Source organism: Pecten maximus, chromosome 3 (assembly GCF_902652985.1).
Source record: "Pecten maximus chromosome 3, xPecMax1.1, whole genome shotgun sequence".
NCBI classification, from domain to species: Eukaryota; Metazoa; Mollusca; class Bivalvia; order Pectinida; family Pectinidae; genus Pecten; species Pecten maximus.
Window position 1 is genome coordinate 17,245,001 of NC_047017.1, and position 20,739 is coordinate 17,265,739.

Sequence of the window (20,739 nt, forward strand, 5' to 3'; positions counted from 1 at the left end):
AAAGCTATAGGTATCTGATGAAATGACAAAACATTATTTAACTGCGGTAAACCTTTGTATCGATATTTGTGACACCTCGAGTCGGGGTGTGTAATTGATAAAAAGACTATATCAATGATTTGAGAGCGAGAACAACGTTTAAGCGGCGGACTGGCCAAGAGCTGTACGCGGGTACAATACCCACAGATTAGACCTTAATTAATTAATACCCAGTGGCACACATAGGTATACTTCTGAACGGAACAGTTAAAACACCTTATCTGCGATCGATATGGCAGACCGAACATTGGCAGCATTCCGCACAAATCAAGAGGCCCAATAGACATGTGTATGGCTTATTTTGTATACAGCTCTACACGCCCTATTGAATATATATACAGTGCAAAGTTTGAACAATGTGGATTTGTAAATTTTGTCATTGTTGACAAAAACATGTAAACAAACAAAATACAAAGGATGTGACATTCTACGTATATATATAGACAATACTCAGTCATCGATGTAGAACCAATGTGACATTTACATTCAGGAGAAAATCCCGATCTTCTTTTACTCAGTGAAATATCTTAATTGTGTTTTATAAGATATCTTCTTTGTTTAGAGTTATCTTATATAAGATTTAAGCTGTTCATTACACTATATAGCATATATGTTCAATTTTAAGATATCTTAAACGATATACAAACTCTTATAAAAATGTATTTCATATAGTGGAATTCATATTGCTCACTAGCGGATCCGGGGGGGGGGGGGTGCTCGCATTACCACTAAATTACTGGACCCCCCCCCCCCCCCCCCCCCCCCCCCTTTCAAATTCCTGGATCCGCGCCTGTTGCTCCCCGAGTAAATGTGTCAACTAATTAGCTTGTCAAAGCACATGCATTACATACACATACGTACATGTATACATCTAGGTGGTCCATTATAACACAGGTAGGTACATGTAGATAGCCGTAAGCATTTTCTAGCCGTCACTAATAGTCAAGGGACAGTAGCTCTTCTTTCAATGGCGGCTATTATCTGCCAATTTCGGGGAATGAAAATATTTTAATCGTGTTTTATAAGATATCTTCTTTGTTTATAGTTATCTTATATTAGATGCTCAATACAAGGCTATGATTCCGATCTCTGGCGGCGGGGCGACATCGCGAATTTCGTCCCGGTTCTGCCAAAAGTTGATGTAACCTTATCAACCAGTCGAAAATAAAGATTACGGCCTAGATAGTTAAATTTACCACGAAAATAAAATTAAAAGGGGAAAAGATATTATGGCGAAAGCTGTATCGCCATACAGTATACAGGTGTAGTAAATTGATTAATCCCTTTGTCATTTAGCATGCCAATAAAATATGTTTAAACTAAATAACTTGATGACGTCAGTGTCTATGACGTCAATAAGTATCAAACTATACTTTAAACGCAGGAGACTATAGATAATAAGATATCATAATGGATTACATTTCAAATTCAAGACAGAAAGTATGCGTTTGAATCAAGCAAAACGTTCTACTTACGTATTTTTTCTTCTTTTAAAACTATCTAAAAAAATTCATTTAAGTAATTTCACACTTACTAAGTGGAATTCTTCTCCGCTCAAGTCAAATAAAACACAAAGCAAATTAATGTTTGTTTATTTATCTCAAAGTAAAAGAAATTTCACTTAGCGAAATTTTTTTTATTTAAGTGATTTCTTTTTACTTCGTTTTACTTCAAGGTAAGAAAAACGGATGATATAGATAAAAAGGTATTTCACGTACAGTACTGTAAAAGTGAAATTAATTAAAAGCGTACATATATTTCACCTTAGTTGAGACGCAATGTGTTTAAATGTCAAAAGTGGCGAAGACATCCTGATTTTTTTCAATATTGAATACTGAGTAATTTTGTTTTGGCATCGCATGTTTCCCTTCCTATAGAATGCTATTTTTCGGCATAGCCGTATAATATTCTTTTGTCCCCGGAAATGACGCGACAGGTGGCGTTACTGGTCAATATGAAGTATGTGATTGGTCAATGTAGCGGTAAATGCAAAATGCAGATATGCAGTTAAAAACCAAACAAAGTTAAGATTAAATGCAAGCTGAATAAGTTATAATGTAAATTATAACAATTATACACAACGAGAAAAAAATTTTTTCTTCAAATAATTTTTTTATGTGTGTGTGTATTTCGGCACAAATTGCATGAAACTTGTAGAAAAAATAATCTGATACTTTCTCAATTAAGAAAAGTAAAATAAGCGCCTATATCATCTATTGTTAAACGTACATGTAGTGAATGAGCGAATAGTGAAAATTGGAGATAATATCTCATTTACATATTTAAATTGCTCATTTAACGATATGAACTATATTCAGAGATCGACATAGCGAGGATATTGTATCATAATTCTGGGTGATAATTACCAGAAACAAGTGCCTATGCAAAAGCTTTTGACACTGGTCGATTTGTACTCCAATAATATAAGAGGTTTACACGACAGGAAACTTTTGACAGGCTGTCATGTAACCAATGTAATCAGGTGGAATAAGACCTCATATACGTATAGGAGTAGTCTATTTGTAGCAGGCGAGATAAAAATCATGACATGCATCCCATATAAAGTGTCAGTATTGGAGTTTATTATGAATTTAATTTTTGATCAAATACTTCAATATCCTCTCTAATTTTTTTAATTCCTAGCGTCAATCTATCTGCTGCATGTTTCACTACTTCTGCATCGGTCCCAGAGACACGTATATGGCCATCTTTAGTTCCTAACACGGGGAAATTAAGTCCAATGTCTTATCTGATCCTGTCTATGTTCTCTCCATTTTTACCAATCAACAATCCACAGATCCTGTAACGAATGTCCTCGTCTTCGTCAGTAAAGACGTTCTCGTATTCCTTACTCTGAATTTCTCTTTTTATTTTGTCGATATGTGGTGTGCTTAGTTCAACCGCTTTCTTAACCACTTCAGCGTCTTTTCCAGACACCAATATGTAGTCAGCATATGTTGTATGAACTTTGAATTTGATTCCAGTTTGTAATATAAATTTCTTCAGAGCTTTTCGTTTCCTTCCGACGAACAATGCACAAATCCTATCGTGAACCCCGACGTCGCTATCTGTCAACACTTTCTCCACAGCATGACTGGATTTGATTTTTATTAAATTAAAATTCGCTAAAAATACATCCCACCCCTTTCCTGTAAGGGACATACACGGAGAAAATGACGGAACTTTCTAATAAAGGACAAACATGTACATAGAGAAAAAGATGTAACTATCTTATAAGGGACATACACAGATAAAATTATGTAACTATCTTATAAGGGACATAGACGGGGAAAATAATGTAACTATCTTATAAGGGACATACATAAAGAAAATGATGTAACTATCTTAATTATAAGGGACATACATAACGAAAATAATGTAACTATCTTATAAGGGACATACATAGATAAAATGATGTAACTATCTTATAAGGGACATAGACGGGGAAAATGATGTAACTATCTTATAAGGGACATACAAAGATAAAATGATGTAACTATCTTATAACGGGGACATAGACGGGGAAAATGATGTAACTATCTTATAAGGGACATACATAGAGAAAATGACGGATCTATCTTATAACGGGGACATACATAGAGAAAATGATGGAACTATCTTATAAGGGACATACATAGAGAAAATGATGTAACTATCTTATAACGGGGACATACACAGAGAAAATGATGTAACTACATGTATCTTAAAAGGGACATACATAAAGAAAATGATGTAGTTATCTTATAACGGGGACATACAAAATGTACATAGAGAAAATGATGTAACTATCTTAAAAGGGACATACACAGAGAAAATTTTAAGAGACTTTATACTAGGGAGAATCAATTTACTTGATCTGAAAAAGTCGTAGTTACGGGAGGTAGCAAAGACAATGGGATACAAATATTTGCAGACATTTTCACTTCCAATCCCCCATGCCACAGTTGACACACTGTTGAATGTCTTGTAAATGTCACAGAAAACTAGACAGTAGCGGTTTCCCACATTCTGTTACAGACTAACAGTAATATTCCCTGATTGGAAACCTGACTGATATCTATATAAATGGGAAATGCCAACGAAATAATTCTGCAAAAGAAGAGATATTGTGTCGGTGAAGGGTTTGTACGATGTACATCAAGGTATTGTTTTGAATATGGTTTCGGTGATTTTAAGATGATGCCCTGTTTTTCTTTTTTGACTAGTTGCAGTTAACGTGAAAATTCAAATACAATGTAAAAAGAATAGAAATAATCAATACTACATACATTGAGTGCTAACTGTAGTTCGTCACCGTTTAGCGGGGCGGTTGGAGTGTCCGGCGGAGATAATTGTCGGGATTAGTATATAGAGGTACTGACTTGTGTAGGGATTAGTACTGGGGAGGGGTGAACTGTACTTAGTCTACCTGAGGGGACAAAACAAGAGTTACCTCCTACATTTTTGTCAGGGAATGAAGTAAAATTCAATTCATCCCAGTACTTCACTTTTATTTCTTGAAACAAAATTAATATGTGAATGTTTAGAATACTCTGAAACGTATTTAAACAAATTTGTTGAACATGAAACGGCTGCAGCGATATAAAAATATATGTACATATAGGAAAATCGATTTCCTTTGGTATAAATATGTAGGTTTTTGCAAGAACAACTGCACGTTTATTTTCAAGCACAGGTGCGAATATGTACCGCTGTGTAACCAAAGGTCCCCTAAGTCCCAATTGGCCTTTCCTATGCTTGACGTGATGCAAATGTAAGGTGATACAGTGTAATACACTGTGATGCAATATTAGTACACTGTATCACAGTGTTAGTACACCGTATCATCTGCAATCTGCTTTTACATATCCTCGATTGAATGAAAGCGGCCATTCGAGTTCCTACTTAACTATTAAGTGGGTGTTTTCATTCATTGGAGATGTCTTGTAAGGAAAGGATGAGGATAAGAGTGTGAAACAGTCGCTGTTCGTTTTATAAGATTTATTATTTTCAATTCGTGTAATAAGAGGTACTATATACAATATAATTGACGCCGAATCTTTCTAAATAATTTGATATTTCAGACAATATAGTCATAGTATACAGAAACAGTATGACATAATTATCACCATATTAAACAAGGCATAATCATACCTACAAATAACGGAAGGAATTTCTATAAAAATACTGCATATCCAGTCCAGCAAGATCCTGGTGCGGAAAATGGACGACGTCTCCAACACCCGTTTGCTTTACTTTAACTTTTACTCATTTAGGATTCAAATTGCCTTGAAACTGTGAATTCCATATATACATGTACATTAAACCGCATTCGTTAAAAAATGTTTTGTATAAAACCTAAAACTGTCAGGTTAATTAAGTGATTATCTATATGGTATGTAATCAGTATCAGCGTAACTGGAAGGTCAAAGGTTATTAGCAAGCTTTATACATTTACCAAAACTTGTCAATTCTTTAGGGCTATTTGTATAAAGCAATTCTTCTCATTTGTACACACTTGGATTTGTTACAAAATAACTTTTGGAGAAGGTATTTCTTAAATTTGCAAAACAAGGCCACACTAATACAAAAAGGAACTCGTTTTCAATATCATTCATGTCACATACATATGTACATAACAAACTCTTTGGTGTCGCTCAATGTTATATCTACCCTTTTAATATTTAGAGTGTGTGACGATAGTCGAATTTTAGTTATTTCTCTCAAGTATTCAACTGATATGGACTTTTTCAGATAATTCTGTAAACTATAACTGTTGTAAACATGTTGATATAAAATTCCTTTAGAGGACAATATATTTTTTTCTACACACTCTTTCATATAAATCAAAACTTCTAACTTTCCTTTGTCATTTGAAGATCATTAATGTCAACCTTTTGTGATTCCCATTTATATCCGAAACCTATTCTATATAATTCTTCCTTGATATTCAACATCCATCTATCATTATTTTCTAACATGTCGTCATAGCAAGACTGTGAAATATAATTTCAGGAGTTTCTCAGTTTCATCCAATAGTTCATAATTCTAATCTTTCGTAGCACTCTTAATGGATACCTACCTACTTCAAGATAAACCACATCGTTACTTGTACTTTTACGTACACCAAGTAATTTATTACAAAAAATAATATGTGCTTAAAATACTACCCCACCTACAATTATTTGGTATAATGTTTAGATTGTACAATGATTTATTGTAATGTTGTTCAGTGTGGGATAACATGTATTGTTGCATGTTTTTACGTCATGTCGTTATTTAGGAATAAAACGGCCAAAATTCAATTCACACTGGCATTACTGGTTTTCTTTGTATTTAATGGTATATTTGTATTTAACGGTATATTCTGAGTTGCTCTACAGGAATCGCACATCATAAAATAATATGTGCTTAAAATACTATTGATATATGTATCAAATACAGTTGTGTTCCAACGTTGAAATAATTTTTCGGCATAGCCGTATAATATTCTTTTGTCCCCGGAAATGACGCGACAGGTGGCGTTACTGGTCAAGATGAAGTATGTGATTGGTCAATGTAGCGGTAAATGCAAAATGCAGATATGCAGTTAAAAACGGAACAAAGTTAAGATTAAATGCAAGCTGAATAAGTGGATGCATCTTTTCAAATGACACATTAATAAAATTATATTCCTGATTGAATGATGAAGTCGTATTCAGGCGCGTAGCTGCCTATACGCAAATACGCAGTTGCGTACACATCAGTTTTCAAACAAACAAACAAACAAACAAAACAAAACAAAGAAAGAAAAAGCTCTGATATTTATATGAGCTTATCTATACACAAACTATGAATGCTGTCCCTAGGTGATTGTTCTAGTCAAACCCACTAATTGATATAACTAGTCATTGGTAGGGAACGCAATCAATCGGTCGGTTAAAGTGGGACAAAGAAAAATCCGAAGACTTGTTTCTTTGGAAGAAATTTCAGCTCGCCCCCCAGGAACCATCAGCATCAGAAAAAAGTCAAAATGGTACACCTGATGTAACAAAGCTCCCTGGTGGTTGTCAGAATTGCAAAATGCTTACGCTAACATTTTCGAGCATTCAGGACATTAAAGATCAATGCCAAATTTATGCATTTTATATACAAAATTTGCAAGATAAATGTATATATGAGAGGTTGAAGCAAATTCTAAATAGAACAAAAAACTTAGTTTTGATATCCAACGGTTTACACAAAATATTGGAAAAATAAAAATAAATCCTAATAATTTCAAAATTAGTTGTCAAATAAAAAAGATGCCAGATATATATATATACTAATATAGACTTAAAAATTTAATATAGACTTAAAAGTGTTTCGATAAGTTAAAACTTAAATTAAAAGAAAAGAATAGAATAATTCAATAATATTTTTTGTAACTTTACTCTACTAAATGATTATTAACTTGATTCCGGTTTGGCATCCTCCACCTCTCTTGTCTTGATCAATCAGTCTATTTGGTATTGTACCTTCAAAATAGAGCAAATTATTTTCTAAATTCTCCTAATTTTCTTCTGTTTATCTCTCCTACCATTCCCTTTTACAATACATATTTATTTTATACAATTCATATTATACTAAACAGATTATATTTTTAAATATGTCTCAAGTACACGTATTTGCTTTTTTGCAGTTAGACGTACATGTAAAACCATTTCAGGTAAAAGTAGATTTCAATTGATTCCACGAGGAAAAGGGGTATCTGAAAGCTCTTTTACACATGTCAGACAATCTAACAGCTATATTCAGATACGTGCTGAATGTAATCTATATAGCATTGTTAGATCTCCTATCCCTTAAAATGTATTTATTATCTTATATAAGATATATTATCACGATAATATGCCGAAACTTAGAATTATAATTTAACTCATTCCATTATAACAATTATACACAACGAGAAAAACTTTTTTTCAAATAATTTTTTGATGTGTGTGCGTGTATTTCGGCACAAATTGCATGAAAGTTACAGAAAAAATAATCTGATACTTTCTCAATTAAGAAAAGTAAAATAAGCGCCTATATCATCTGCTGTTAAACGTACATGTAGTGAATGATCGAATAATGAAAATTGGAAATAATATCTCATTTACATATTTAAATTTAAATATGATTTAAAATTTGGGCATAGCGACATTTTATTTTTTTTCTGGGGTATGATCTAGCCCACAATCCTCCCTTTGGTGCCATTCCTATAAAGGATTACTTACAACCGGAAACCAGGGTGAAGTCTGATTTACATATTTGTTACTGTTAATCTTAAAACGAATTATAAAACATTAACCAAAAGAACAGGTCCGGAGTTATATATGCGCATAGAGTACAAAATTCACTAACTAACAAAATAACTTGGCTACGCGCATGGTATTATCACCAAAATGATTCAAACTGATATCATTTTGTTATCTATGCTGAAACACATTAGTTCGTTCATTTATTTCACCAGGAGTTTTATATTATAAACACCAGCATTTAAACTATGCCGTTTATCTTTTTTTAAAGATATTTCTTGTTTCAGTTATATCTCTTTATTTTTCAATATAAAAGGAATTATCACTGTACAATCCACACAAGTGTCACAAAATTGTGACAAGCTCGCAAAACTCGTTAGGAATTCCGGAACACAATTACATATTCCGGATATGGTTTTAATTTTATAATTTATAGTATTTACGAGTTATTTCCCTTGCACACATTCCAAGATGGATGACGATTTGGGTTTCGAGTCTACTACAGCTTCAAAAGCTTCTAGGGTAGGAATGTTTACGCTTTTCTAGACAGATTAACTATGTAAATAAACGTAAAATTGCATAGAATATTGATGAGATCAATATAGGGACATATACTCCTTTTATATTTAGTTGTCTGCTTATTATATATAGTCTGTGGCTAGGATTGTTTATATTGACAACCAACAGAGAGCAAAGGAAGTTTCTGCAAATTGCGCTGTATATGCACTGCCAAGTTAAATATTGTTCTCTTAACATATATCTACGTTCGATTTTGATTTGGAAAAAAAACTTGGTCTGATGCCTAGCAGATCTAATGAATATACAGCTGATTTACACAAGAATCGTTTGACACTGCTACCAGCAAATTGCTGTGCCACTCACATCAGACATCTTTCTACAAAAATGTAAAACTCTGGTATTGGGATCGAGCTGCAATAACTATTAAAATTGTATGTGTGTCTGCAGACAGTTGTATAAACGTATAATGTAGGTTTTTCATGTAGTTAATGTTGTACATTTGTATCATAATGTTGAAATATTAAACAAACTTTATTTGATAGTGTCTTCAATATTCTGACAATTATAACCTGTACCCTAGATCTATGTGTATCAATTTGTTGATATATGTCAGAGTGCGAAGCAAGGACGCCGAGCTCAGGCTAAAGGTGTGACACCACCAGATGCACCAACATTTGAGGATGAATCACCAAGGTCGACAAAACCGACCAAGAAGTCTCCAGAGGATATGGTAAACATAAGGCATCTGACACTTACATTGTGGACTTAGTCAGGTTTAATGCAATAAACAAAGATATGATATTTTATCTGTGATCATTGTCATGACTCAGCGTGGAAGTCTGGACAGTTATGCAATTTACAGTCCAATAAATTTGTGTTGTGATACTGTACACTATAATATTTTTAAATGTTTATAGCTTTTTAGGTAATTTTTCATAAGTAAACAATCCACAGAAGAAATACATTCTACATGATGTTGATTTGTAATGAAGGAACAGGACATCACATTACCATCATTTGTTGCCCTTGTTAGCATATGTTTACATTCAGCAGGAGTGTTCTTTTTTCTTATTTTGTTTTGTTTTTTGTAATCAATAATCAACAATCTTTCCCCTTTGAGATTGATTCTAGAAACAGTACTGTCAACTCCTCAGTTTGTATGTTACTGTTGTAAATAACCTGGGATATTGTCTCCTTTTTCTAGGATGGTCCTCCGAAGCCTTCAAGAATATCAGGCTGGGGAGAAGATGCTCCAAGGAAAAGGTATTTCTTTATTGGGGAACTTATAATGATTGCTCCAGTTTCATTCATGTGTGCAGAAACATACAAAATTGTACACGTTATTTACACATATATATATTCTTAGTGCAAGCTTTTACTAAACACACCTGAAGTTAATCTTAGAAAATCTCAATAAATCTTTTTTTATCATACATATAAATAGAATAATTGACCGGTTTTACATATATCTTAACAAAATTTAACGTGTGGTAATTTTGTCAAGCACACTGCCATAGTTGGTCTTTTGATATGTTCCAGATAACTATTTTATTGGTGTTTGAAAAGTTCAAAATGATTTAGTTTAAAAATCTTAATTTCAGCCGAAAACTGGGAGAAGGATTTGAACAGTTTGAAGAGTAAGTATGGACATTTTTTGAACGTATAGTAAGTTGATAAATGACCAACGGCCATTCACACATCGTACCGGGCTATGAAACTGGTTATGACCGTTGTGCTGATTTAAGTACACTATGTCACTAGTTAATGGTAGGTCATCAAAACTTACTGTTGTAGTTTGTAGGAAAGGTGTTGTAATAGTTATGTTGTATTACAAGGTTTGACCTTACACTTAGTTCGCAGATCGTTATTGACATGTGTTGTGATGTTTGTTGTGGTGGTTTGTGTTTTGAACTCTTAACAGGGGTCTTGGAGATTTATTAGTACATATGCAATATAGAGGATTTAGCTCAGGTGTATAAATTGACAGTTTAATAGGTAGGGAGGGGATGATGTTAAAAAATTTAAAAGGTTGACATAGAGGAAGGACGTCTTCTTTGTTGTACAGTGTTGTGGATATCCCTGTATGCTTTCATTGTCTTCTACCTATTAATAACTTTCTATAACAAAATTTATATAAAAATAATTGGTTTTATTATGGCATGATAGAAAGATTTTGGTATGATATTTCATCTTGTGTCTGAGTATAATCAGGATTTGAATGATTCGACAGAAAAAATTGATTTGAAATTAATTTCAAAAGGTATTATTCAATTGAACTAACAAATGACAAAGTATTTCCCAATTGCTTGATTTATTCTGAATTATTAGAACTTTGCTTTAAGCCAGGTTTATTTTACTTAAAAGTGAAGACTGTATGTTCAACACAAAGTCTGACTTCTCAAGTGCTGTTATATATTCATAGAAGCTTAAGAGAAATGTTGTAAATAGTAGCCACATCGTAAACAGGAGTTCAGTCTTTACGAGTGAGATATCCTCAATATTTGATTATTTATTAAGGGTTTTATAGTGTGATAAATAAGTATGTGTAGCCGAACTGGACTAGGGTAGAATGCCATTGGCCAGGTTGCTCAAATGATTAGAACAGAAAGTCCCAGGTTCGAATCCTGGTCTGCTCGTTGCATTTGGTGCCCAATTAAATACCTACAGAAGTTGTATAGGGTCTCATGTGAGGTTTCGGGTCAAAGACTTCGGCTGAAAGAGGTAGGAATGTAGTGGAACTGGACAGAGCTTGACACCGGTGGCCAGCTAGCTCAAATGGTCCCAGATTCTAGTCCCCGTCTGGTTGTTGCATTTTTCCTCTTCTGTTACTTTCGGTATCAAACTAAATACCCACAGAGATGGTATAGGGTCTCGTGTGTGTCATTGGGGTCGAAGGAGGGAGGAATGCATCAGGAACTGGACTTGGCTGAACGCCAGTGGCCAGGTAACTCAAATGGTTAGAGCGTCCATTTAGAGTTCGGAGGTCCTGGGTTCGAGTCCCTGTCTAGCTGTTGCATATTCCCTCTCCTGTTGCATATGTATTAGGTTATGTATAACATAGGTAAGTTGATATGAAGAGGTTGCTAGCATATCTATATTTAATTGATCACATGCATGTATTCATTGACGTAGCTTAGATATTTCAAATGTTTGTCGGAATGTCATAGTGATCACATTTGGACATGTAAGTCTAGCATTGATAGACATTTGCATGTATATTAAATAGGATTTTATGTCCTCATAATAACCCTCATTTTACCATCCTTAAATTACTATGTACTCAATATGTTTTAAGTACGAGACCTAACAAGGTATTATTTTCTGTTTGAGAAAGTTAGAAGGACATTGAGAGGTTAATTTTGGATGATAAACTCTTGATTCAGTGCATTACGCTAACATATAATTCTGACCAAGTATTGCCTGCTGTGAGTTCAACAGTAATTATATACGCTCTAATCAAACTTAAGCTTGATACAATTCATAGATGTGTTTCATACTAGTCACTTATGTTATAAATTATTTACCTTTTTGTGTGAATGCACATAATAATTGAAATGTATATCATTTTATTAGTTAAGCAATTATAACATATATTTAGCAATAATTTGAAACACAAGGAATAAATGTATGATAAAAACATGGAAAACATATTTAACTAACAGGATATTTCTTGTCCTTCACATTTTTGTTCCAGCAAGCAAAAGTAAGCCGCATGTTATATACCCCAGTCATAAGACTGGTCAGCAGAGAGAAACATCTGTATCCAGCTTATAGCCCCCTCTAAACATCCCATAATTGCTAGTGATAGCACATCCAATAGCATGGATCACAAGCTTAAGCTCAAACACAATCCTCATGCCCTGCTTAATCCACTTGGTTAGGTTTTCAAATAGATTTCTTCATGATTCCTAGGGTGTCCTGTGTGTGCTCCTTGTTGTGCTTCGTCTCCATTCCCTGTGTGTCCCCTTACTGTGCCTCCTCTAGTTACCCTGTGTGTCCCCTTACTGTACCTCCTCTAGTTGTCCTGTGTGTCTCCTTACTGTGCCTCCTCTAGTTTCCCTGTGTGTCCCCTTACTGTACCTCCTCTAGTTGTCCTGTGTGTCCCCTTACTGTGCCTCCTCTAGTTTCCCTGTGTGTCCCCTTACTGTGCCTCCTCTAGTTACCCTGTGTGTCCCCTTACTGTGCCTCCTCTAGTTGTCCCGTGTGTCCCCTTACTGTGCCTCCTCTACTTGTCCTGTGTGTCCCCTTACTGTGCCTCCTCTAGTTGTCCTGTACATGTGTGTCCCCTTACTGTGCCTCCTCTAGTTGTCCTGTGTGTCCCCTTACTGTGCCTCCTCTAGTTACCCTGTGTGTCCCCTTACTGTGCCTCATCTAGTTACCCTGTGTGTCCCCTTACTGTGCCTCCTCTACTTGTCCTGTGTGTCCCCTTACTGTGCCTCATCTAGTTACCCCGTGTGTCCCCTTACTGTGCCTCCTCTAGTTGTCCTGTGTGTCCCCTTACTGTGCCTCCTCTAGTTGTCCTGTGTGCCCCCTTACTGTGCCTCCTCTAGTTGTCCTGTGTGTCCCCTTACTGTGCCTCCTCTAGTTACCCTGTGTGTCCCCTTACTGTGCCTCCTCTAGTTACCCTGTGTGTCCCCTTACTGTGCCTCCTCTAGTTACCCTGTGTGTCCCCTTACTGTGCCTCCTCTAGTTACCCTGTGTGTCCCCTTACTGTGCCTCCTCTAGTTACCCTGTGTGTCCCCTTACTGTACCTCCTCTAGTTACCCTGTGTGTCCCCTTACTGTGCCTCCTCTAGTTGTCCTGTGTGAGCTCCCTTACTGTGCCTCATCTAGTTACCCTGTGTGTCCCCTTACTGTGCCTCCTCTAGTTACCCTGTGTGTCCCCTTACTGTGCCTCCTCTAGTTGCCCTGTGTGCCCCTCTACTTCCTCTGTCTAGTTTAACCACTTCCTATTCTGTGTGTCCGTGTTACTGTCTCACAATGTCTGTGTGACATTCTCATTTGTCTGTCATTGTCCTTGTACACGTTCTCATTTGTCTGTCATTGTCCTTGTCATCTGACAAGTTTGTGTGTCTCTTGAGATTGATATTCAGGTTAAAACAATCTTAATTAAAATTCAATGTTCAATTTAACTCTGTATGTTCATACAGAGTCATACAGAGTGATATTGAACTTTAAATTTTGATTATATATTATTGTTAGAAGTGCCTCGCTATGTCAACATCTAGGGTTATTTTGTATTTTCCTATCTCTGTTAATCATACTTATGCTATATAACACACACGAGACAGGCATGATGTATATATTTTTACAAGAGAAACAAAGTCAGCCCATATATGTTCCAATATAAGTATGTACCATATACCAACCAACAACTCTTACCTGTCATACTTTGTGTATTTGAATACCAGTAGTGTATTTCATATGGTGCAAATGCTTTGATCACAGAAAATGACAATATTTTGAAAGCATGTTTTTGAACCCTGTGTGGTTATATTATTACCATTTTCACTGATATGTACCATATGAACATAAATCACAGTTATAATTGCATGTTATTTTGATTTCTACTTTTTTTGTGCCAGTGAACAGGATGTACTGTTTGGAATTGATGATGAATTTGGGTAAAGCTTTCATCTGCACCGGTCCACTAGCTGTAGTGCATTATTCCGTGGTGTTTGTGTATTTTGTGTACATGTTTGCACCAGCCATCACTGCCCCTTATCTTAACACACTTACGTCTGGAGGTACCACATGTGGTGGCATATTGCCGACACTATATGTGGTGACAGGTCTCCACAGATATACTAAGTGTGGGTTAACTAATGTCTTTGTTCACTTTAACTACACAATTAGTGAATTTTATTTTATTGTTCTTTAATGCAGTATTCTTATATGTATATATTTGAATTGTTTAGTAGAATGACATATGGGTATATGAATAAGGAAAAATATTTTTTATCAAATACCAGTTAGGGAAGTCTGATTGAAATCATATTTCAAATTTTTGCTTGGGGTTTCATTTTGTTATACAGAAGTGTCTGATGGACCTATGGTCAGTTGTTCACCAAATTTGGGGCCGCGGTGGCCGAGTGGTTAAAGTGTCCCGACACTTTATCACTAGCCCTCCACCTCTGGGTTGCGAGTTCGAAACCTACTGTGGGACAGTTGCCAGGTACTGACGGTAGGCCGGTGGTTTTCCTCAGGGTACTCCGACTTTCCTCCACCTCCAAAACCTGGCACGTCCTTAAATGACCCTGGCTGTTAATAGGACGTTAAACAAAACAAACCAAACAATCAACATCAACCAATCAAATTTCACTGCCACGAGGATCCGGACGGTAGAACTCAAAATGTTCACATCAAATAACATTAAATTGCTCAAGAGGGTTTTGAATGAATGCTGTTAAAGCTTGAGCCAATATGTTGTTTTGGCAATTATACTGCTAATATTGACAGCAACAGAAATTTTATTTTAAAATTCACTGTGTTAAAGTTGTGACTGAAAGATGTGACAAAAAGCTTTAGAATTAAGACACTTATCAATGCAGGAATTGGTGGAGTAATGATGAGATATTTTGAATACATTTTGGTTTAAATATTCCAAACATCAAAGAGAAGATCAAATTTGATTGGTCAATAATTTGTATCATATGCAAATTATAAAAAGTCATTGAAACGACAAATCAAGCAGCTAAGACTGTATTATATTTTCATGACTGAAGAAGTAGATGAATGAATATGGAACAAGATATATAATTTTAATCAGATGTTGGTGTTGGGGGTTTAATGCTACGCCTAAGTCTAGGGGAAAGTAAATGAAATCAAAATATCTAAATTAAAATCAAAACTGACCTCTAGTTATGAGAAAATGGTTGAAATAGAATATAACAATTCAAACACACAGGGTATTAGGGAAAATGTCACAAATCACGTATTTATAGGAAAGGAAACACCCATGATTGTATTTTAAAATTTTTCATTCATTTCTATGGTGTTGGTCAAATATTGTATAAATGAATTAGAATTTTTTTTTCATGACATATTTGCATCCGATGCTTATATAGTACTAGCCTAGTTCCTGAATGGTGTCTGCATAAATTATTTCTGATCTCGTCAACTCATAGACAATGTGTTTGTGCTTCCTTCTCTGCAGGTAAAGGAAAAAAAGGCATTGCTGTAGTAAGACACCATATCCCCTAGAATGTGACCTAGTTTTATAGAATGTTTTTGGAAGGACCAAACGTGCTAGTTTTACAGCAGATTTTCACATCATTTAACAATAATCAAAAGGTTTCATCCCGTCACAAATAATATTCCCAGTGTTTCTAATGTGTGTTGTAGCAATTAGCAATGGCTTTGCTGATGATGTCTGTTTCAGAAATTGACGAGGGGTTGTAATTTATATACTGCAGTTAGCAACAATAAATTACTCCTTTGAAAGGCTGGTTCAATACAGATCTTTGAAAATATGATGGTAGAAATTTCTTGATGCAGTCATTATAAACTAAATATGTAATACTTTAGAATACTAAAACAGCGCTGGTTTATCTATATATTCAACAAGCCATGTGATGTAAGACAGTGTAAAATTATTTGGATTTCGTATTTTGATCTTTTCATTTATGTTATTGTATGTACTGTATACTTGATATAGCTTACACTCTCATGCATATTTGTAATCTGCAATTATAATTTGTTGAAAATATGTTAATGAGTCAAAATGTGGTTAATAAAATGAAGTAATTGGATTTTTGTCAATAGAGGAAATCATAGGTAGACAATACTCTTATACTGTCAAGACTGGGTTATATATGCGCATGTTCACATGTGCTGGAAAATTCTATCGTACTTGTGGGTATATCATATATACAGTTGTTAGTTTTGTGACATCACAATAGCCAAAGGTTGAACAACTTCCATTACTTTGGCTTTGACTATTTTTCCTTGTGCTTTTTAAAAACAAATTGTGTACATGTATTTTATTTTTGTTTGTTTGATTGTTTTGCTTTTATCAAAATGATAGGTAAGAAATAATTCTACCTCTGGGAATGAGATATAGACAAGGCAATCCAAACTCTCAGGTTTTCATCAATATTTCGTTATAAGAATTTGAATTTCCTTCGCTATACATACCTTATATCCAATGGAAAGATTCACGAGACATGCTTGGTGTGAAAGATATCAAATTTTTGACTTGAAGGGAAAGCTTTTTCATTTCAGGTGCATTTTACATATTCTTACCTAATTAAGTATACAATATAGTACACTGTTAAGAAACCAGATAATACTCATTGTACGAGCAAAAAATGGATTTAAGAGCTAATCAGGTGGGTTGGTGATTGGGTTGGATCTGCCATGAATAAAAAAAAAGACATATCATGATAGTGTAACATTCCTGAGAAAAGTTGCACCCATTTTGGGGTATGATTCCTCACGTTCAACACCAAGGAGTAATAGGTTTCATTTCTGGCCAAGTGACTATTATGTGTATCTAATATAGAAATTAGGCCATGGAAATGGATTTTAAAAAAAGGCTGTTAGTCTGAATATGTAAGTGTATATCATATCCTGCATCCAGTTTTATGTGTTATTATTGAAATGGATCTATGTATCTGATAATTTACTTCCTCTGAGCTAACATTTAGTACTCTTGTGTTTACAGTGAACGACTACGTCCCAAAAGTCCAGACAATGATTCTGATAATGGTATGGTATACATTTGTACTACTTCAATGCAATTTATAATTGTATTTATACTAACTCAGTTTAGGAATTGTCTTTTGCTTATGTACACCATGTTTTATGAAATTTTATAAAACAGACAGGTCCATGTATGTAGTAATCAAAAATTTCTCGAGTAAGAATTAAAAAAAAGAAATGTTAGAAACATAATAGGGCTTTTTCTCACTGGTTTGGGATGGGGTCTTTTTGTCTCATTTCAGGAAGAAAATTGGTAAATTGGGAAAGATTTTTCCATGAGTAAACTGCAAATTTTTGGAATTTGGCTTAAATATGTAATGATTTCAATTGAGAATGAGGCCCAAAAAGCCCTCAGAAAAAACCCTGCATTATAATCTAAACACTGCAGAAAGTTCAGTATTTTGACAGATAATGTGATATGTTACAGAAATCCCCGTGATTCCTGACCTAGAGGACCAACAGGACGATGACATAACTTCCTCCATTGCAGTAGCTCCTAAGTATGATCTTACTTATCAACCATATAATCAGTCTTCTTACCAGTAACGTTCAATGTATGCCATTTTAGAGATCCATGATATACAATCTGACACCTGGGCCCAGTTGTTCTAAATGTGATTAGCTTAATCACTTGCTTAGTGAAAGTTTCATTTCTCCTTTACTTCAAAATCTGTGTTGAGATATTCCCTGAAATAGGTAGGTAGGTGGAGACTTACAAGTGTTGTAGTTTTATGAAATTTTGTCGAGTTAGATTTACAAGAAATGATTTTATCAGCATTTTAAAATTGTTGTTAAACCATAATTAGCCCAATCACATTTTGAATTCAGTTGATAAAATGTTTGAATACAGAGATTTCATTTTGTAGGTTTGATTAGAAATGAGTGTAAGATGAGATTTGTCAAGGTATCGGAATGACATTGCTTGTGTCTGTTGGTGAGCCAGAACAGACAAATTTCACTGTGTGTTAATTTGAAAAAAAAACGAGGCAAGAAAACATACGGTATTAAAGGCCATATTTTGTTACAGTGTTGCTGTGAATAGAGTCGCTACTTACCGAGAATTAGACAACGATCTCCTCAGACAGGCTGCCTTTCTAACACTGGTAAGATTCTTATAACAAGGATACAACTCTTTAAATAATTTATACCGAAAATTGAAGAATACACATGAACTGCCAAAATGTGACATGAACTTCTAACATGTATTATTTGAGCTTCAATTGGTGTGATGAGAGATAAGGGTTCTATTTGAGAAAGCTGACATCATTTCTACAAGTGCTATAGAAGTAGGAAGAGTATTTTTAAGACAGAATGTTTAATTGCAGTGATTATGGACATACATTTTGCTAAAAAGATATGTACATAATTTTATTGATGATGTTGAATAAAGAATAAAATATCACTTAACAGCTGTGTTCCCTTGTGATTGTTGAAATATTGATTGATGTATGTTGTAAGATATTTGATTACATTTAAATATTTTTATACTAATATGAAGTAAGGTAAATTGAAGAAATTTCATGTATTTACAGGATAACGAGATTGACTTGAAATTACTGACCAAGTCCTTATCAACAGAGGCTGACTTAATCGAGGTAAGGTCCTCTTGGTTATATGTAATGTGGACTTTGAACTGTGGGGGAGACATAAACATTTGTCTGTTATGCTGTGTGCAGTTGTGTATTTGGAAAGTTTAGGTAATGCATGAAATATTTTTAAAGCATATATATAGTTCAACCCTTTGACTTCAGATTTGAAGTATTTTTGTCATTGATACTTTTCTACTGACAGACCACAAAGTTTTTTTTAGTTTTTTTTTTTAAATGATAGATATACATATATGTAGCATGTTACAGAAACGAGGATGACTAGTGGACAAAAATATTTTGTAGAATCGTAATTGGCATTTATTAACTGTTGTGTCAACAGGACGATAAGCCATGGGATTGGGACCGATTATTCACAGAAGTCACGTCGGAAATCCTCTCACAGATGGAAAACACGGAGGAACCAGAAGCGTCAGAACAACAACAGGCTTTATAAGGAGTTTTGGAATTAAAACTTTATCCAAGTTCCAGATAGAGCACTCTGTTGAAAACTGCCGGACTTCAGAATACTGATTATAATGAGTAATCCGTCCACACTTTGTGTACATATCAACGTTGTGTACTGTTTAAGAGTGCTCTCTTGATATATGATGGTATAATTTTAATTCAAATTCTCGTTAAAGATATAATTAGTCACATAATTAATGTCTGTCCTACTTTTAGTGTGTATGTATTTATGTGAAGGTGAGAGTATGTATTATGTATGAAATGTGGAGAGTCATTTTGAATAAAGAATAAAAAAACATATGGTTGACTGTGTTATTGATAATGTAAACATTACTACATTAGTACATTTTCAGTATATAATACATGTAATATGGAAACAATAATGAAAAATGTAGATTCTAGATTTGTTCAATGGTTTATCAAACAAGTACTTGGATCTCCTCAGTGCTCAGGGGCCACGGTAGCCGAGTGGTTAAGGTGTCCCGACACTTTATCACTAGCCCTCTAACTCTGGGTTGTGAGTTCAAAACCTACTGTGGGACAGTTGCCAGGTACTGACCGTAGGCCAGTGTTTTTTCTCTGGGTACTCTGGCTTTCCTCCACCTCCAAAACCTTGCACGTCCTTAAATGACCCTGGCTGTTAATAGGACGTTCAATAAAACAAACCTCAGTGCTTTAGTTCCTTGGTGGTTTACAAAAACTAATTTTAATCATATTCAAATGCCCCAGCTAAACTTTTTATGAAAATTTCACTTGACAAAATCAGGTATAATTCAACAAAGTGCCATATATAGCCTTATAGCGGAATGTAGAATCATAAAACAATCATATTCATCTAGACTGTTTTCATTATCCATCTGCATGGTGGGAATTGATATGATGCATTAAAAGTTACATTATCTGAAAGCATCAAGTTTTTATGATGTTTAGTACCTCTGCTACAAAGGTTGTATGTTGCCTACGCATTGTAGTAATAATTTGATCTTGTACTAACTCAGAAATTTTATTTTAAGAGATAGTACTTCTGCCCTAAATCTAAGTCACATTTCTGTGGTATTGTGTCTTGTCTATGCTTGTAATTTATTGACTTTGCCATCTATAGATTGCATCTTTGACCCTGTCATATATAAATTATCTTTGATCTTGTCATTTATAAATCATATATCCTTGACCTTGCCATCTATAAAT

The 20,739-nt window shown here is 34.6% G+C and overlaps 1 protein-coding gene across 4 annotated transcripts; it reads left to right on the forward strand.

The window, feature by feature from the left end:
• The first annotated feature begins 8,719 nt into the window (after positions 1 to 8,719).
• On the forward strand, positions 8,720 to 19,849 carry LOC117323389 (intraflagellar transport protein 43 homolog). Of its 4 annotated transcripts, XM_033878576.1 has the most exons (11): positions 8,720 to 8,798; positions 9,409 to 9,525; positions 10,000 to 10,058; positions 10,397 to 10,432; positions 12,490 to 12,498; positions 14,380 to 14,418; positions 17,460 to 17,503; positions 17,925 to 17,997; positions 18,525 to 18,600; positions 19,030 to 19,092; positions 19,427 to 19,849. In XM_033878576.1, exons 1-11 carry the CDS (start codon positions 8,748 to 8,750, stop codon positions 19,538 to 19,540), a joined length of 681 nt encoding a protein of 226 aa, XP_033734467.1. In that variant the 5' UTR covers positions 8,720 to 8,747; the 3' UTR covers positions 19,541 to 19,849. The 4 variants fall into 4 exon arrangements, with proteins under 4 accessions (XP_033734467.1, XP_033734469.1, XP_033734468.1 ...); XM_033878578.1 differs by lacking the exon at positions 14,380 to 14,418; XM_033878577.1 differs by lacking the exon at positions 12,490 to 12,498.
• Positions 19,850 to 20,739: the final 890 nt, after the last annotated feature.